Below are 17,528 nucleotides of genomic sequence, written 5' to 3' on the forward strand. Positions count from 1 at the left end.
ACAAGAGGAATGGTTAATGTGAATTTAGAGAAAATCACCGATGTGGAATTAAATAAAAACAAAGACATTCCTCAACACCATGGCCATATATAAGGGAGATGTTCAAAATGATCGGTGTAAAAAAAAAGTGCTGGCTTTCAAGAATTCGCTATCAAATTCGAGAAAGCACATACATAATCTAACGTTTTATTGTTATATCTTTTTTGTCAAGAGCCATTTTAATGTTTAAAGTTTTTTCCCTACAATTTTGTTTGTATTTTAAATAAGGGATGCTGCCACATGTCGCTATTTTATTTTTTTAATAATGATGTTCTTAATTGCTGTAGTATGTAGCTGTCATTTGAAATCTCAAGTTTTGTCAGATCATATATGTTGTAAAACTACTATACAGGTAAAGTATAAATGATAAACTTCCTGTTTGAACTTCAATAAAATGCACAGGAAACTCACCTTAAATTTGTCATTCGTAAAACATCATAACTTTGAGTTGCTTTCAAGGACAGCTGGAATAACCCTACAATTTGGGATATGGCCTGGTGATGGCAAATAAAAAATAAAAAAATTTTATATATATATATATATATATATATATATATATATATATATATATATATATATATATATATATATATATATATACACACACACACACACACACACATACACACGAGAGAGAGAGAGAGAGAGAGACACACACACACACACAAGTATTGGGACACCTGACCTTTCGGAACACCCTTGTGGCTGATGAACACAAATATCCATAAGCACACTCCAAAAATCTAATCTTCCCAGAAGAGTGGCGGGAATCCATAAGAGCAAATTGGGACTACAGGTAGTCGTCGACTTATGACCATAATTGGGACAGACAAATCGACCGTAACACGTGTGGTCGTAAAGTCGAATGGTCGTAAGTTGCATAGGTTGTAAGTCGACGACTACCTGTAAATGTTATAATCAGTATATAATCCATATGTGTATGTGTGAATGTATGTGTGTGTATATCTATCTATCTATCTATCTATCTATCTATCTATCTATCTATCTATCTATCTATCTATCTATCTATCTATCTATCTATCTATCTATCTATACATTGTTGTATATATTATACATTGATATAATGTGAGGTTCAGTTACCAGCATGACAAACAGGTAGTAGGCTACTTTTTACTTAAGTACATGTCAGAGCCCAAACTTCTTTACTTTAACTTGAATAAAAAAGTGTAGTCAGTACTTCAACTTTTACTGAAGTCTTTTAAAACACGAGTATCTGTACTTCTACTTGAGTAAACGAAGTGTATACTTTTGCCACCTCTGTCTGCCTCCCATGTTAATGAGAGACATTAGGCAATCTGGTGCAACTGCGTGCTCATGTCTCTGGATGAGAGCAGATAGCACTTCTTACTCCAGTTAGTTATTCTGCTCTCTGAAACAGTTTAAGAAGCCATTCAAAAAGATGAGTTGTATAATAGAAGAAAGCTGACTGAGGAACTGACAAATTTATTATTCATAATTAAGCAAATAGAAATTTTGCATGTTTTGTGTTTCTGGGTCTATTTGAACAGATAATTATGAAGTCTTCCCTCTGATAAAGTAAGTCAGTGTGTCATTAAATTGCACAGATTTAATTGAAAGTACTGTATTGTACTATTTTATATATCTCTTCTTACATTCTGTATACTATATAATAGTACTATATACAGAATGTGAGAGTTTAGAAGTTAGAGAAAAAGACTGCTGTTGTGTCCCTTGAATATGGACAGGGTATACTATCAACTATATTTGTGTCAGTAAAATGTAATATGTAAAGACTTTAAAGATGTAATATTTACTTTGTGGTGAGCATATTTAAAAAGCAATCCCAGCTCATCTAATTGTAAAAGCAGACCCAAGGCTTTACAGAATCCAATTAAAATTTTTAAGATTCAGCTCAAGTTTTCAGATTCTAAGCAACAAAAACAAGCCATTAGATCATGCTGTTTGAGCATACTGAAAAAGATGCGTATTCAAATGTATTGTGGGTACAATACAGTCTATTTTAACAGAATGGCCAAAAAAGTATTAAAAATTCAGTGCATTCTATTTTTAAGTCACTACATAACTCATTGAGCAAGTTCATGGTCAAGCTGAGCGAACATTATGTAAATGGCTAAAATGCCCTAGTGAACAGCAGGAGGGAAAAAAATTCAAAGTATCATTTAAAAAGTCATGGCACTTAGCGCAATACAACAGCACCATGGCTAGATCCTCTAACAAGGGATCCTGAGGTATCATTATTAATCACACCACAAAAAGTTAATGTGGTGTTTCTAGTCATTAATCATCAATGTAGAAAGCCAATACTCTATATTTAAGCCTCCAAAATCAACACTGCATGGCACTTTTATATAATTCACTATGCGTGCTTCTTTTTCTTCCTCTTCTTTTCAGGTGGTTTATCTTCTGATCTCTTCCCAGTCTCTGCCTCAATTTCCTTATTTCTGCTTTTCCTTTTTTTTGACTGTGACGATTCTTTCTCTGCATCCACTGTTTTCTCAACTTCTGCTGTGCTTGTGTCTAAACTACAGCAGATGCCCATTTCTGTAGCTTGGGATTCACCCTTATTGGTCTTGGAAGACTTATTTTTCTTCTTCTTAGACAGACTAGGTGTCGGTTGGTGTGCAGCAGTGCCCTCGTCCTGCTGCTCATGTTCAGGACACACTGCGGTTTCTGCAGTCTCTTCACTGGAAAGCACAGTGTCTGTAATCTGTCCATCCTTAACAGCGCTGCTCGTGTCAGTGTGTTTCTTCTTTTTTCTCTTCTTCTTAGGGACACTTGTATCTGTTGCTTGATGTTCAGCAGTCTCGGCCACATCACCTTCCTGCACCATCTCTGTACTTTCCTCTTCCGGCTCGTCTTTGGTCTTTTTTTTCTTTTTCTTTGTGTCAGTGTCTGCAAACAAATCAGCATCCCATTCTTTGTCTTTTGACTGTTTCTTTTGCTTTTTAGCTATCTTCTTATTGTGCTCCTGTGAACTTTCATTGTTGTTCTGGACACCATTCTCTTGGGGCTGATCTGACCGCCGCTCCTTTTTCCTGGCTTTCTTTTGTTTTGATTTCTCTGCCTTCTCCTCGTCTAATGTGGAAGTAAGCTCAGCCGGCATTGCTTTACTCTGAGGTGTGGGTTTGTCAGTATGCTGCTTCTTGCCATATTTTGCCATAAACTCCTGCTCTTGTTGCTCCAATCTGGCTAGTTTGGCACTCATCGTAAGGCCATGTCTGGCACCTCTGGAGATTAAAAAATATTTTAATACATTATACATTAGTATATACTGCTGTTTAATATTGAATTTGCTAATCTAACAACTCAGGTCTGCAGTATTCATTTTATTTCAATATTTAATATTATATTTAAAAAACTAATTTTAATTATAAGTGGTGCATCCTTTTATATATTTTAGCTAACTGGAACTGCCATTATTATGACTTAGTTGTGAATGTAACTTTTAAAAGAAGACCTAAAGCCTGTGATGGTCAGGTGTCCATAATATTAGCCATATAGTGTATATAGGCGGATAGAGTATAAATGTAAAAGTATAAATTTCAATAATTATAACTGTACTTCTTAGAATATAATTACATTATGCACAATCCTACATTTGAGAACATAGTGTGATGTGTAGTACTTACTTATGTGCAGTGCGTCCGCCACATGCTTTCATCAGTTCTATATCAGATAAACTGGGTGTAAAAATTCAAAATGCTTGTAAGGAATAAGCACTTGCAATTATTTCATACAACAACAAAGAAATATAATTAATCTTGCATAGTTCATAATGCATCATACATAGTATGGAGGATTTATTTTAAAAAGCTAGAGGGAACCTTTTTAAAAGTATTTAACAGAATAGTAAGTCAGCTTTTGAGTAGCCTTGAGAAAAAAATTTATAATTTGAGCATACAAAAATGATTCTTACTTCTTGGCACTGGAAAGATCAAGCTTTTCTTCATCCTCAGAGCTACTGTCCTCAGAGACGGATGACTTTTCCTCAGGTTGTTCCTGCCCTGAGAGGAGAGTAGCAGACTGGAACAGACAGAACAGGAGTTAGAGCCCTGAGTCCAAAAGCTCAGCAAAATAAAAATAAAATCACAGTAGTGAAAATATATTCTGGAATAGATTTCAAATTTAAACAACATAACCTGACTGTATTTAACACATTGCTTTTTCTATTTTGTGTGTCTTTTGTGTGTAAAGCCTGTACCTTAACAAAGCTTCCATAGAGCATGGACTTGTTCATCATGGCCTTACGAGGCTTCTTGTTAGAAATCATTCCTTCTTCATCTTCCTCTACTTTATTCACAGTCACCCCATTCTAGATTATAATAAAACAAATGCAAATGAATGCATGATGCACTTCAAGGGAAAAAAAAAGAAAAAAGCTCAAGGACATGGTTGTAAAAAACCTGAGGTATATAAGTTTGGTTACAGTAATTCATTAAAGGGTCTCTCATATTAAGCATTTGGCTTTTTTTTTTTTATTGTATCATATTGAGCTCCAAGCAAACTCTATCAGATTTGGAGGAGTACAGAAGCAGAAAGAGAGCAAGGTTTTAGTGCTGCAGCAATGTGATGTGTTCGTGTGAAATAAATCGACAGAGACAGTCAGTGCACAGATTCATAGAATGCTTAAACTTTATGTAATGATTTTACAATTTCTTCAGTTGCATACTATTTCTATGCACATCATACACATTTTTCCTCTCTCTATTTCTAACCAACGGTTTTACAAGCGACTGTTAAAAATTTACACACCCCTTCTTGTTGCTTTTTTTCTTGTAATTACATGCAGTGTGCAGCCTTCTGATTAAAAACCAGTATAAAAAAGTATAAAAGTGCCTACCTGGTCTGATTCCACAGCCAAACTGGAAGATGCCTTGTTAAAGACATGGTCCCACCAGTGAAACGTGAACTGCTCACTTTCTTTATGGCCAACCTGAGAGAGAAGCAGACACACACACTGAAATATCTGAGGAAAAACTAAATCTACTGTAATTGAATACAGTACATGGGGTGTAAAATAGAATATATTAACATATGCTTCTGAAAATTGAAAGGAAGTATTTCTTCTCACCCCTCCTTTGCCACATTTCACTTTAACTCTGATTGCTTCTGCGATGCCGTTCTCAGCCCTTCCGAGACCTTTCCCTATAAACAAATGGCATGGTGAGAACACTTAATAACCCAGTACCCTTTAGTCTTTGCATGTACACTGAGGTTTCTGATCTCACCTAGCTCCCAGCCGTGACGGAGAAGCTGCTGTTCAGCAAACTTCAAACCGCAACTCTTTCTCGGTGCTGTTTCTGTCATTGTATTAGTTACTAGAAAAAAATCCGAAATACTTTACAGATGTTTACCGCTCAAAATTAACCAGTCTGTGACTGGAAACACTACATGCTAATCATTCTGACAAACTACTCTGTTACACGCCAATAACATAAAACGTCTACACTGTGATATACCATGAACTCCACGTGTGCGCAGACATGACACCGGAAGCGCAAACACCGCATGCTCACGTCACACTTACTGCAGCCATTCAGGACTGCCCTGGTAAAACCCTCCCACTTTTGCCACCTGCTGGTCATTTTGTAAAACTACATGTTGCCAGCAAATGCGTGATAAACCTCATATTTATTTATTTTTTCAACTGTAACCAAGATTATTTATTATTGTATTAGTGTGTAGTTGTATATATGGTAAATATTTAAATGGTCTAAGCATTTTAGCTGTTAAATAAATACACTCAAGGGCAGGTTTGAAATGTAAATGAATACAGTATATATTTTACATAAATTACTGTAATTACTATAAACTAACCAAATGACCTGCAATTGCTGTATGATCTCTTTGTATGACATTTACAATTTTAAAGTAAATGTCTTAAATGTTGCAACAAATGTTTCTTAAGTTAGTATCTTAACATTACAATTATTTTCCAATCTCACAAAAACAATCCAGAATATGTATTAATCATCAAGAAGTCTCTGTATTGGCACACATTTGATGGAATGATCTTGCTTGTATGTATGTATATATATATATATATATATATATATATATATATATATATATATATATATATATATATATATATATATATATATATATATATATATATATATATATATTGCATCTTACTTTTCTTTGTGCAAGTGTACATTGTGTCCAGTGTTTAAGCTGCTTATCTGTAATAAACAGAGGATGAATAGGAAGAGAGACTGTTATCAGTGCTGGAGCTGCTGCTTGTCCGGAAATCATTCTCTCAGTGTCCAGTTTGAGCTCATCATCTCATTGATGCTATTTTATGTGCATTACGTTGTTATACATTTAGTACACACCCTTTTAAAGTTGGATTGCTTTACCATGAAATACAGACCTCTGCGAGTTTGGTTGTAACAGGGGATCTAGTTAGTGATTTGAGAGCCTGTAAGCTGATGGTTAAACAGTGGTATAAATACAGCTACAGGAAAGAGTAGAGAAAAAGGAAAATCAAAATAAAAGGGGGAAAGAAAGAAAAGGGGAGAGGAGATGGGGAAGAGGGAGTATACTCCTCCTCCCTGTAGTTCATTGCCACAGCTGTATTTACCGTCTCACTTTCCTCTACAGACTGCAGACAAAAAACAGGCGATTGAGCGGGTTACGGATTTTAAACTTATTTTTGCGCATTGAAAGTTTTTTTTTTTTCTTTTTTTTTCTTGAAAACTTTGTCTTCTGTGAGCCTGAGCTCCTCCACACCTTCATCCACCCTACAGAAACACTAATGCCGCTGAGTAGCTGAGGTAAGATCTACCATCCTTACTGTCACTCTCAATGACGATCCTGTTCATTAATGCAATATTACACCCTGGTGTATCCTTCAGATTGGTTTTACTGAAATATCTGTTGAAAGATTTGAAGAATTTATTTCCCAGCACAATACCAGTCACGTGTGGAGTCAAACTCTTAAGCAGTAATATATATATATATATATATATATATATATATATATATATATATATATATATATATATATATATATATATATATATATATATATGTTTTATTTAGTAAAGCTAGTAGGATTTGCAGTTATTATTACAGATTGGACATATATTATAATATGTCCCTATTCAAAAGTATGATAATTACAAATACAGATATCAAGTTATATCAAGTTTCAGCAGTCAGGCTGAAAAGTTTAAGTTCTAATAAGTTTGTTTAATATTATTGACAGATAGCTGCTAATGTTTGCTATATTATATAATAAACAATTTTAAGCATTTTATAGGGTACTTTTTTCAAATGTGTCTTTGAAAATAAAAATGCATGATGCATGATACAGGAAAAAAGACAGAAATTGAAATACACATGTATGAACATAAACTACATTTATGTAAATTAGGTTATATTTTGCTATTAAGTATTTATCATGGATAAACTTTGTTTTGAAAAATAAGTATGGTACACTTTATACTATTCTAAGAAGACATATTTAGTATATTGCTAGAAATAGAGTTGTTTACTGAGATCCAGATGAAAGTGCTGAGGAAGTTGCTTTGTTTTTTGCAGTTGCTTTGTTTCTGCTTACTAAAGGAAGGTGTGTGTGTGTGTGTGTGTGTGTGTGTGTGTGTGTGTGTGTGTGTGTGTGTGTGTATGTGTGTGTGTGTGTGTGTGTGTGTGTGTGTGTGTGTGTGTGGGTTGACTGGGAAAGGGGTGTTTTTTTATCATTGTGGGGACCAAATGCCCCTATAAGGGTAGAAGCATCTGACAGTTTTTAATCAGCAAAAGGCATTTCTTTTAATTAGCTGTGTTACTAATTATGTAAAAATAAAAGTGTCTCACAAGTATACAGAGTATGTGTAATTGTTAAAGTAAGTCTTGTGTCTGTGTGTGTGTGTGTGTGTGTGTGTGTGTGTGTGTGTGTGTGTGTGTGTGTGTGTGTGTTCCTTTTTAAGGGTTAATGAAATGTCTGAGTAAACAAAAAAAACAAAAAACAAAAAAAAAGTAATATATAAGTAACTGGAGGATTTGAAGCCAGACTTTATTGATATAAACTTCATTTGGTTTCTTTACAAATGTCTGTGTGCATCTTCAAAGACATTGTTATTATGGAAGGCTCTGTGGTGGGTCCAACCCACAGCTAATTCTATATGTGGGTTAAACAAACCTCTTAAAAGTAACAATTCTGTTTAAGGATGGTTTTCTGAGCCACGTTACTTTTGACATGCAATACAATTCAAAAACATCTATAGGACAAAACCTGAGAAAATGCAAAAGCTAAGAGGTTTGATACATATGTGTCTGATTAATATCGACGTTTTCCATTTTTAAGTTTATACAAAATACAATGCATAGTTTAAAGAGAGGCCAGTTTTTTTTTTTTTTATTGTTAAGGAAAGCACAATCTCTAACTTTATTTCATTGTTACTTTCCTAGTCATATTGGATATTTCTGCAGTTTTGTCCAAGAGCAAGATCAATATATTAAAACATTTTAATAATCACAGTGACAGCTGTGGTGACCTACAGAGCTGAAAAATGGTACTTGCTGTCCTGCTTGACCCACCAGACCTGTGTTAAAGGCTTTTCCACATGTTTATAACATTATGCTAATATGTGGAGCTGTATACTTGGCAAAGGAGGCTTTGGTAAGCTCTAGGTACCTGGCAAGAGTAGCAAATAAAACAGCATCTGGAAAGCAGAGAAAGCATAACTGATTTCCACAGCAGACAATTTTCACCTGGTCAGCACCCAGCTGAGCACCTCATCAGAAACAGACACCTGAAACAGCTCCTGGGATTTACAGGACTCAGATCATTTGCTGATTTCTCTCCTGTTTCAGTAGTTCAGCTCAATTATTTGTAATCAGTTTTTAAGAGATTTTTGTGATTATATGATAATATATACTGATATATTAAAATAGAATATTTTGGGTGCAAAGGGTGAATAATTCCCAGCTATAATGAGTTTAAATTAATAAAATAATTGGATAATAAAATGGATTTCATTAGATCATGCTGCATAATCATCAGTGTTACAACTGCACATTAATTGAAGATGACATTAAAAGGGATATAATATGCCAATGTCAGCATTGAATAGTTTTGTAGTGCTTGCTGTAATTCACATTGCAGGATTATATTTATATTAATTTACTTGTCCTGATGCATTTTCAAATACATAGCACACAGATGCTTTTAACTGCTTAAGTGTGTGTGTGATGGGCAGAGAGAGAGAGAGAGAGAGAGAGAGAGAGAGAGAGAGAGAGAGAGAGAGAGAGAGAGAGTATGCCTTACCTACTTTCCACCCAGAGAACATTTACAGTGTCTTTATTACAGTATGTAGTATCATATTCTTTATTTTAGCTCAGCCCAAAACATCTGCTTTCATCAAGATTTTCCGCATGCATGCCAAAAGATGACTAATACATAAACTTAGACTGTTCCTTTTTCTTCGCTATTTCTTATATCTCAGTCCAGATAGCAAACTGAATGTCACTCTAATGATGTTGTGTTTAATTGATGGGTTCGATGTATATCCCTACCCTGCCCTTATATAAGCCTCTGTCACACGTGTGCTCTGTAGTCGTGCTGAAAATTCAGAGCAGAGCTGCTTGCAACCTGGCAGCTACTCAACACCTTGACTTCTGCTCCTTTTACTGTATAGGGTCTGTTTTTACTCTTGTTTCTTTGTACACCCTCTTTTATGTACAGTATGTCCTTCTGTTCCAGTAAGCGGAGCATGGTTGTCTTTATAGTCTCTGTGTAATTGAACAGTATTTCCCATGTATTCTTCTTGTGTTTGGTCTGGTATGTTAATATAATATTGTCTATTCGTACAGTTGATGTCTATCTCTGGCCCCTCACCCTGCCTCTGAAAATAAGTGTTGGTTGAATTCAAATGGCTGGATTTGGCAGTGGAGTTGCCTGTGCTGGGTTGCTCTCGCCGCAGTGTGTGTGCTGTGGTAAGGGACCTTCCTGCTGGTGGTTAAGCTCTGGAGAATAGCACAGTGTAGCCAGTACCAATTAAAGGAGAGGGGCTAGCGAGCCTCATGTCTGCCTATAGAGGGGAACAGAATGCAATTTGATACTTTGAGGGTAAAATTTAGAAGTAGAACTACACTCTCAATGGTTTACGTACAAAGAGTGCTGTGAGGGGGAAAAGTGTGATTTTTTTAATCACATACATATAGAAATAGTGTTTTTTTTTCTCAAAAGGAAAACATTCTTGAAAAGAGCTTTTGTTGAAAATATACATACTTGGACATATTTATACATCTTCATGTTCAGTAATGAAAAGCATTCATGTGTAATAATAATCGTTGTTTATGTGCAATGTTGCTGTTAGCTGTCAGAAAATGTCATTAGTATGAAGTATTCATAAAACCTCTTCAATAAAAAATTTTTTACTTTACAGGTATTGGAAAGGTCACACAATATAAAACAAATATCATAAGAGAAACATTTGTTGTACTGTTCCTACACCATTGACACCATATATTAGTTGAGGTTATATAATTTCCATTATGTTATTTTTGTGCTTAGCCAATAAACATTACTATTATAAATAATTACACCACTATATAAAACATTTTGATAACACTTTGATTGAAGGTGTATTGTATTCAATTAAAATTGATCAGAAGGTATTGTTTTGACTAAACTATTATGCTGTAATTCAAATAACAGGTTTGTATTAATATCCAGATCTAGTATATTATTATTATTTCTTTAGTAAAAGCTCCTATATGAAAATTCAACAAAAGTGAAAGAGATTTTTCTGCTGCATGAGTCTTCAAGATAAACTTTGCACTTTGCTGTTTTACAGTAACATGACAAGCTGCATTTGTTTGTCTTAATACCTTTAAGAAATAAAAGGAAAAAAAAAAAAATCTAGTGAGGCAATGATGGTTTATAGGTGCTATAATGGAGGTAATAGCAGGAACGAACTTGTTTCCTGGATGTTCCAAAACATTAAATGCAACTATGTACTAGAGATAAATATTTTGACATGTTGTTCTTTAATAAATGTTGATATTTCTGTTGTATACAATTTTATAACAAGTTGGGACATCTTATTTATGGAAAAAATAACTCAAGTAGTATTGCACTTGTCAAGCATCACACCAACATGTCAGTGAGTATTTTCCTATAACTGCACCTTCTGTCATTTTTTCTAGGTCAGTATAAGCACATATATTTATTGAATTGGAGAGCATATTTTAGCACTGTTCTTCCAAAATAATATTTCTTTTTTGCTATTACATAATGGAAAACATATAACTGTTAGTGAAGTGTGAGACACATGGACCCGAGATGGAAAAGTTGAGCCCAGGATGTGTGCATGCATGTGTGTGTGTGTGTGTGTGTGTGTGTGTGTGTGTGTGTGTGTGTGTGTGTGTTGTGTGAATTAGTGTGTTTATTAGAAATAGGACACAGGCATGGGGACCTTGGTTTATTCTCACTGTCTTGTTTATTACAGTAACAGCTCTTTGGTTTCACCATATTGCAAGGAAAGAAAAACAAATAGGGTCGAGTGGACAACGATATTGTTTATTTTTTTAGGAAGTGTAACAGTAGTGAGCAGTTATAATATAAATGTGGAATCTCAAACCAGAAAACCTGGTGAATGTCAGAAACGGTGAAAATAAATGGAGTACAAGAATAGAGATAGAATTTTTTTTTTTTTTTTTTTTTTTGCAAATAGGTTTCGACCTAGTTTGCAGGAATAATCATTCCCAAACAGGTTATCTTTCTGGATGCTCTTTCCTTTTTACTTTTGTTCTCTCTTGTGTTTGCCCAGGACATCCTCTCTGCTCAGCATCTGGAAGCTTCTGTCGAGCCACCCCTGGCTTCTTTCCTGTTCTGTTTTTTTCTTGCACTGCTTTGGATATTAATGGGTGAAATTACAGGCACCACCCCTCTCTTTCTACTTAAACAACTTTCTAAAAGACAACAGTCTTTTAAACTTATAGCTGAAAAAGTCTATGATATAAACATTTTCCTGACTAATATAAACATCAAAAATAATCTATGGATAATTTAAAACCTTTTAAGGGTAGTGTATTATTAATTATTATTGTTTGCACGTAATTTGGCTTAATATATTAAAGAAGTATGGACTTTAGAAATGGTTTGAAATTATGATTTAATGCCCTGGTTATGCACTAGCCATACACAAATAAAGTGATCTTTGTTTATTTTTTCTATTTAACATTAGGAGTTTTTTTTTGTTTTTGTTTTTTTATACTTAGTGCTGCATTGCAGGAAAGAAGGCAAGAGTTAAATTTTTTATTAGCAGCTCAGTGTAGGGAGTAAGCAAGGGAAAAACAGGAGTGTTTGCCAGGAGTCACCTTCAGAGTAGACACTGAGTGTGCTGTGTGTTTTTCTGGTCAAAATCTCGAACTTCCAGATGCTCTGATCACATCTGGTGATGTTTTTTTTATTTTCTTTGTATAAATGCGATAAAACGTTCACTATAATAAGAACCAGATTTCACTTGATGATCTCTGCACCAGTGAATGGGCAAATCAGGGAGTAGTAGAGGAATGGCCTGGCAGATGCTAAACTTCCTCTGGCAGATAAACGAGAGCATGGACTATGCTGAACACTGAACTGAATTGAACTGAACTGAAATTCATTTTTCTACGTTGTTCCTTAGTGATCATTTGAGTTTTAAATAGTCATCTTTAAATAACACATTTAAATAACATCTTAGTATTTGACAATTTGTTTTCATATAATGGAAAATAAAATAAAAAATAATTCTTATTACTTTTGGCTAAGTAATGGTTTCGTCATGTCTTTCCTGGCTCACTAAAAGATTCAGTCCTGCCTAAAAGCTTGATCTGAGGCCCAGAGAAAAGTGCAGGAGCAATGGGGTTTAAAATGCTCTGTCCCTAGCACATGAATACTCTTTCAGACCATGTGTCAGCCATATCTTTAGAAAAATTATCCCAGATGTTGAAAGCAGCATTGTGAGCATTGATGTGCACTTCGCTCAGCCTGTGCTCAGCTCACCTTTCTGTTTGTGCACAAGTCTGCACACAAAGATCTATTGTTGCAAGTTAATAAGAGTTTTCAGTATTAGAATAACTTGTGCATGTGATTTCTATTCTATGCCCAGAACTGTCAGATAAAACAAAAGGCAGGAATAGCACACTTAAAAACAAGCTTCCCAATACGTCTGAGACTATTGGAGTCTGTATTAGTTTCTGCAAATAAACTTGCCAGCCAACAGAATGGTAATTTGCTCCAGATGTGCTGAGCTTGTTGCCTGTTATCTTAGATTTAGTTCATTTTCAGGAGTGTATAAAACAGTGCAGCACAGATGCACATACAGGAGCGAGTCCTCTCTTTTTCATAATGTGCATACTTATGAGTCTTTGTCACTCTTTCTGTTTGCCACCCTATCAAAGTGTTGGCAAGAATAATGTTTAACATCATTAGATGGGGGTTCTGTGCGGGGTCTGGAGTTCTGTGAGAGATTATTAGGCTTTAGTTTGCAGAGCAACTAAGCAGCTGGTGGGTCTCAAGCCTGGAGCTGTGATCCTTTGGGTCCTGTTGGGACCTCCTCTCTTTCTTACAACAGGCCAAAAGCACACACACACACACACACACACACACACACACACACACACACACACACACACACACACACACACACACTGCAGCCAGATTTGCACTCAAGGAAGTCTGTAATCAGAGAAAACACTAGAGCGATTTCCATTCATCATTTTGTGTGTGTGTGTGTGTGTGTGTGTGTGTGTGTGTGTGTGTGTGTGTGTGTGTGTGTGTTTGTGTTTATGTACAGCACAGTAAAACTTAATGTTACATAATATTGCATAAAAAGGCACACACACACACACACACACACACACACACACACACACACACACACACACACACACACACACACACACACACACACACAGAAGCACAATAGTGTCAAACTGTTTGGGCAGAAACAGATGGAGTAAAATTGGCTTGGTAATAAGTAACATCATTTAAAGATGTTTAGCCACATGATTGAAGGCTTCCGTATCCCCATTATGTTTTGTTGGACCGATATAAAAAACATAATAAAAAATGATGTCATGAATCAAGGCTGGCCATGTGATTAGAACACATGGAGATGACTTCATCTGTCTAGATAGTGAAGGTTAAATAGATCTGTTTGATATCTTACCTGGAGCAAAACTCATATTTAAAGACACTGGTCTGTTTAATGAACAGTCTACTGTAAAGTAACTGTGCCTTTGTGATTAATTTATCATTCTCTGGCTAAGTTGTTTATTAAAGTTTATACTTGAAGTAGATGTTACTCATTTGATTATGTCTTATGTCTTTTTTTGCTGCTTTTGTTTGTTTGCACCAAATGTGAACCAGGGCGATTTTTCCTAAAATATTTAGTATGTTGTATATTTACACTTATCATAATGTTTTTTATTTATAGGAAGACTTTTTTATTTGGAAACAGAACACTCTGTACCAAGTGAAGTTTCTTCTATTCAAAAACCATAATATATATAGTATCATCATGCAATATACTTTTGAATAATTGATTGTGTTGGACCATGGCTCAAATGAACCCACAGTGCATGCAAATACAGTATATCACATATTTGGCTACTCTCGCATATGAAGTATATCACTGCATTTTATGCTATATTTTGCATACATGTATAACCACTGAATTGTATGCATATGCGACTTAAGATAATACAAACTGATTTAACACAAATTCAGAATAAATCTATTTATTTTTCCTAAGGTTTTATATAGCCTGCCAATGTTTTTTGGCATTTTTTTTTTATTGCTCTGCCAACTTATTGTCCTTACAGAACAGTTAATTGTCTTCAGAACAAATAGATAGGCATGTCTGCAAGCAGCAGCTTATGGTTTCATGATTTTGAATAACATTCAGCATAATACTACTTATATCTAAAATAGCAAGAAGCTGTTGGGTTGGGCTTTTGATTGTATTTAATGTCATTTCTAACACACATAAAAAGAAATTGTGAAGCACCTTTACTGTTAATTATTCAATTTCAAGGCCACCTATTCAAATATGAGCAAATTTGTGATACTGAGCATATTATCTCTTTTTATACAAAAGGTCAGATTTTTTGTGAGTCTTATCTCTTTCATTGAAGCATGCAACAGTTGATTTAATTTAACATGGACCTTGTAGAACCTCATAATAAAAAATAAATAAATAAATAAATAATACAAAGTTTAAGCTTTTCATTCCTGAAGCTCCCATTTTAGGCCCAGGTTAATTCACTGCAATCGTGGTGATAACCATGATTAATGTTCCGTCATATCCGTTTCTGATTCACAGCTAAGTTATGAGAAATTTAGAATTTTAGGATTTTTGAGGAATTGTCACTGTAGAGTGAATCAGACCCTTAAACACAATGCAATCATAGTCACAAGGTTGTGGTGTGAATGACTCATCACTCCTGTTTTTTTATATGAATGGCTTCATATCTTTTGCTTTTCCGTTTGACCTGTGCTGTTGCGGGTGGAAGTGTTCATAGCCGGAAACTGAAGAGGAAGACGAGTTGAGTTATAAATGCTTCCACTTAGATTACACGCTTTGTTCTCTTTTTTCTTTTTGCACTTCTCATGTACACACTCCAGCGGACATTACAACAAAAGTTACTCAGCAGTTTGGATTTCGGAAAAGCATGATGAATCATTGTAAATTATTTGGATAGTTTCATTATTACGTTGTGGTATTCAATTGTACTAATCTCCTGATTCATCAATCAAATGTCTTAGTATTAAATAAATGTCTTGATTAATAATTTCTAACACACGGCTGAAAATCTCATAAGTTGTTTGAAATGTGCTTAGTTGTAAATAAACAAACTTATACCTGGCTACCTATTAAAACTTGAATTGTCTACCAAAGTAAATTATAAGCTGTAGTAAGAGTTAAAAGGAATCAGCATCCTGGCATATAAAATACTCATAAAGGCTTGAACCTACAAGGTAGCCGCAAACTGTTCTTCCAGGTAAAATGTTTAAAAGGCTAAATATTTTCCTGTACATAATATTCCTTGAACATAGATGTTGTTCTTTATTATACTGGAAAAAAAATCTAATGATCTGACATTAATTATTTGAAAGTTGAGATAATCGGTAGAAACCTAGTGTTTAAATTTTATTTATTAGCTTTGAGATTTATTCTACCCAGTAACCACTAAGCCATCATTTATTCATGTGTCCTAAATGAATGTACAGATGTGCAAGTACTGAAATAGTCTGCACTTTAACTGACTGTCCACTAAAGAGTTCAGCCTAAAAAAAAAAGCTCTATAATGAATCAAAAGTTTCAGGTTAGGAATAATTGACTGAGGTGTAAGCTGGACATTTACAGTGTTTAACATGCCTCCCTAGATCACTACAATTCTCTGTTTACTTTTGCCCACACAAATATACTGCATATATAATTATGGTTGTGTATGGTCATGTTCTCTCTTAGAGCTCAAACCTCAGCGTCACCCTTCTCCTGAGCAACACACTCCTTCTAGGTACAGGGTTGAGCTGTCGTTCTTGCTGTGTGAGCATGGGTTTTCTGATATATATATGTGGTAGAAACTGTGTGAGCGTGTGCAAACCATACATTTGTACAGAAGTGTGTTGTGTTTGTGTGGCCAGCACATGTCCCAGGACCAGTAAAGCCACAGTCATGCAGTCTGTGGTTATATGGGCTCCAGTGGAGAAACAAAACAAGCCGTCAAAGCACAAGGACATTTTCAATACCCCTGGAGTCTGCAGCTGCAGCAAGCTAAAATGCCTTTAAATGGGAGAAACCTGGTTTTAAAAACATGCTAAAGCCATTCATTGTTGCTATCTTGCTGCACTCATAAAGTTACTCTTGACAGAAGGGACTCAGATGGTATGATGTAACTATGGTTGTAAACAGGGATGGAAAATCCTTGAGTGATTGTTTTTTGTTATCGTACTTAGATATTTTTATGGAAGATTTATACTTTATTTAAGGATTATACTTAAACACTAATATGCTAGTAAATGTACAGGAGGGAAAAAAACTTCACACACTGTAAGTAACAAGTTCACAAGTAACAAGTAAAAATGAAATACTAGTCTAGCTACTGTCACTTTTTTTTATTGTTTAAACTTATTCACATTAAACTGTGTACAGCTAATTTGTTTTTGAGAGAAGACTTTTGCTATCAAATCTTCAAAAAGCATGTTTAAGTAGGTAACTTTGCTAGCAAGTTCTGTATTGTTGTTAATGGCAACTGAGCATTTATTTAGGAGTTTTACAATGTTCATTAAATTAAAACTTGATGTTTGGGATATTCATTTAGGTTTTTTTTGATCAGTAAGAAAATAGTTATTAGTATTTTTAAATACTTGAATTTGTTTACATATCCGCATAGATATTTTCCAGGTTTCACATAATTTGATTTTGGCATTGTATACTTACTTTTACTCACTTACTTCTTTTACTTTTTTCATTTCACTTGGCAGA

General features: G+C 34.7%; 2 protein-coding genes across 7 annotated transcripts in view; one reads left to right on the forward strand and one right to left on the reverse strand.

The window, feature by feature from the left end:
* Positions 1-1,483: 1,483 nt before the first annotated feature.
* gpatch4 (G patch domain containing 4) lies at positions 1,484-5,574 on the reverse strand. The gene is made up of 7 exons (XM_083553009.1): positions 5,271-5,574; positions 5,114-5,187; positions 4,883-4,975; positions 4,244-4,354; positions 3,959-4,065; positions 3,672-3,722; positions 1,484-3,269 (listed from the first exon to the last, which is right to left on the reverse strand). Exons 1-7 carry the CDS (start codon positions 5,347-5,349, stop codon positions 2,399-2,401), a joined length of 1,386 nt encoding a protein of 461 aa, XP_083409135.1. The 5' UTR covers positions 5,350-5,574; the 3' UTR covers positions 1,484-2,398.
* A 635-nt stretch (positions 5,575-6,209) lies between these two features.
* The window catches only part of pear1 (platelet endothelial aggregation receptor 1), a 38,285-nt gene continuing 26,966 nt past the window's right edge, over positions 6,210-17,528 (forward strand). For 3 of the 6 annotated variants that reach the window (XM_083552683.1, XM_083552685.1, XM_083552687.1), the window contains exon 1: positions 6,377-6,821. The gene's annotated coding sequence lies outside the window, so the exon portion shown is untranslated. Of the gene's footprint in view, positions 6,822-17,528 lie in introns of all 6 variants that reach the window. The other 3 variants (XM_083552688.1, XM_083552686.1, XM_083552684.1) reach the window with 3 other exon arrangements.

Source organism: Silurus aristotelis (genome assembly GCF_946808225.1).
Source record: "Silurus aristotelis genome assembly, chromosome: 1".
Taxonomy (NCBI): Eukaryota; Metazoa; Chordata; class Actinopteri; order Siluriformes; family Siluridae; genus Silurus; species Silurus aristotelis.

Coding starts and splice junctions, on each gene's coding strand:
- gpatch4 (XM_083553009.1), bottom strand. CDS start 5,349: ATGACAGAAACAGCACCGAGAAAGAGTTGCGGTTTGAAGTTTGCTGAA. Junction 4,976..5,113: donor TGAAATGTGGCAAAGGAGGG/GTGAGAAGAAAT, acceptor CTTCTCTCTCAG/GTTGGCCATAAAGAAAGTGA. Junction 3,270..3,671: donor GGCGGACGCACTGCACATAA/GTAAGTACTACA, acceptor TTTAATCTCCAG/AGGTGCCAGACATGGCCTTA.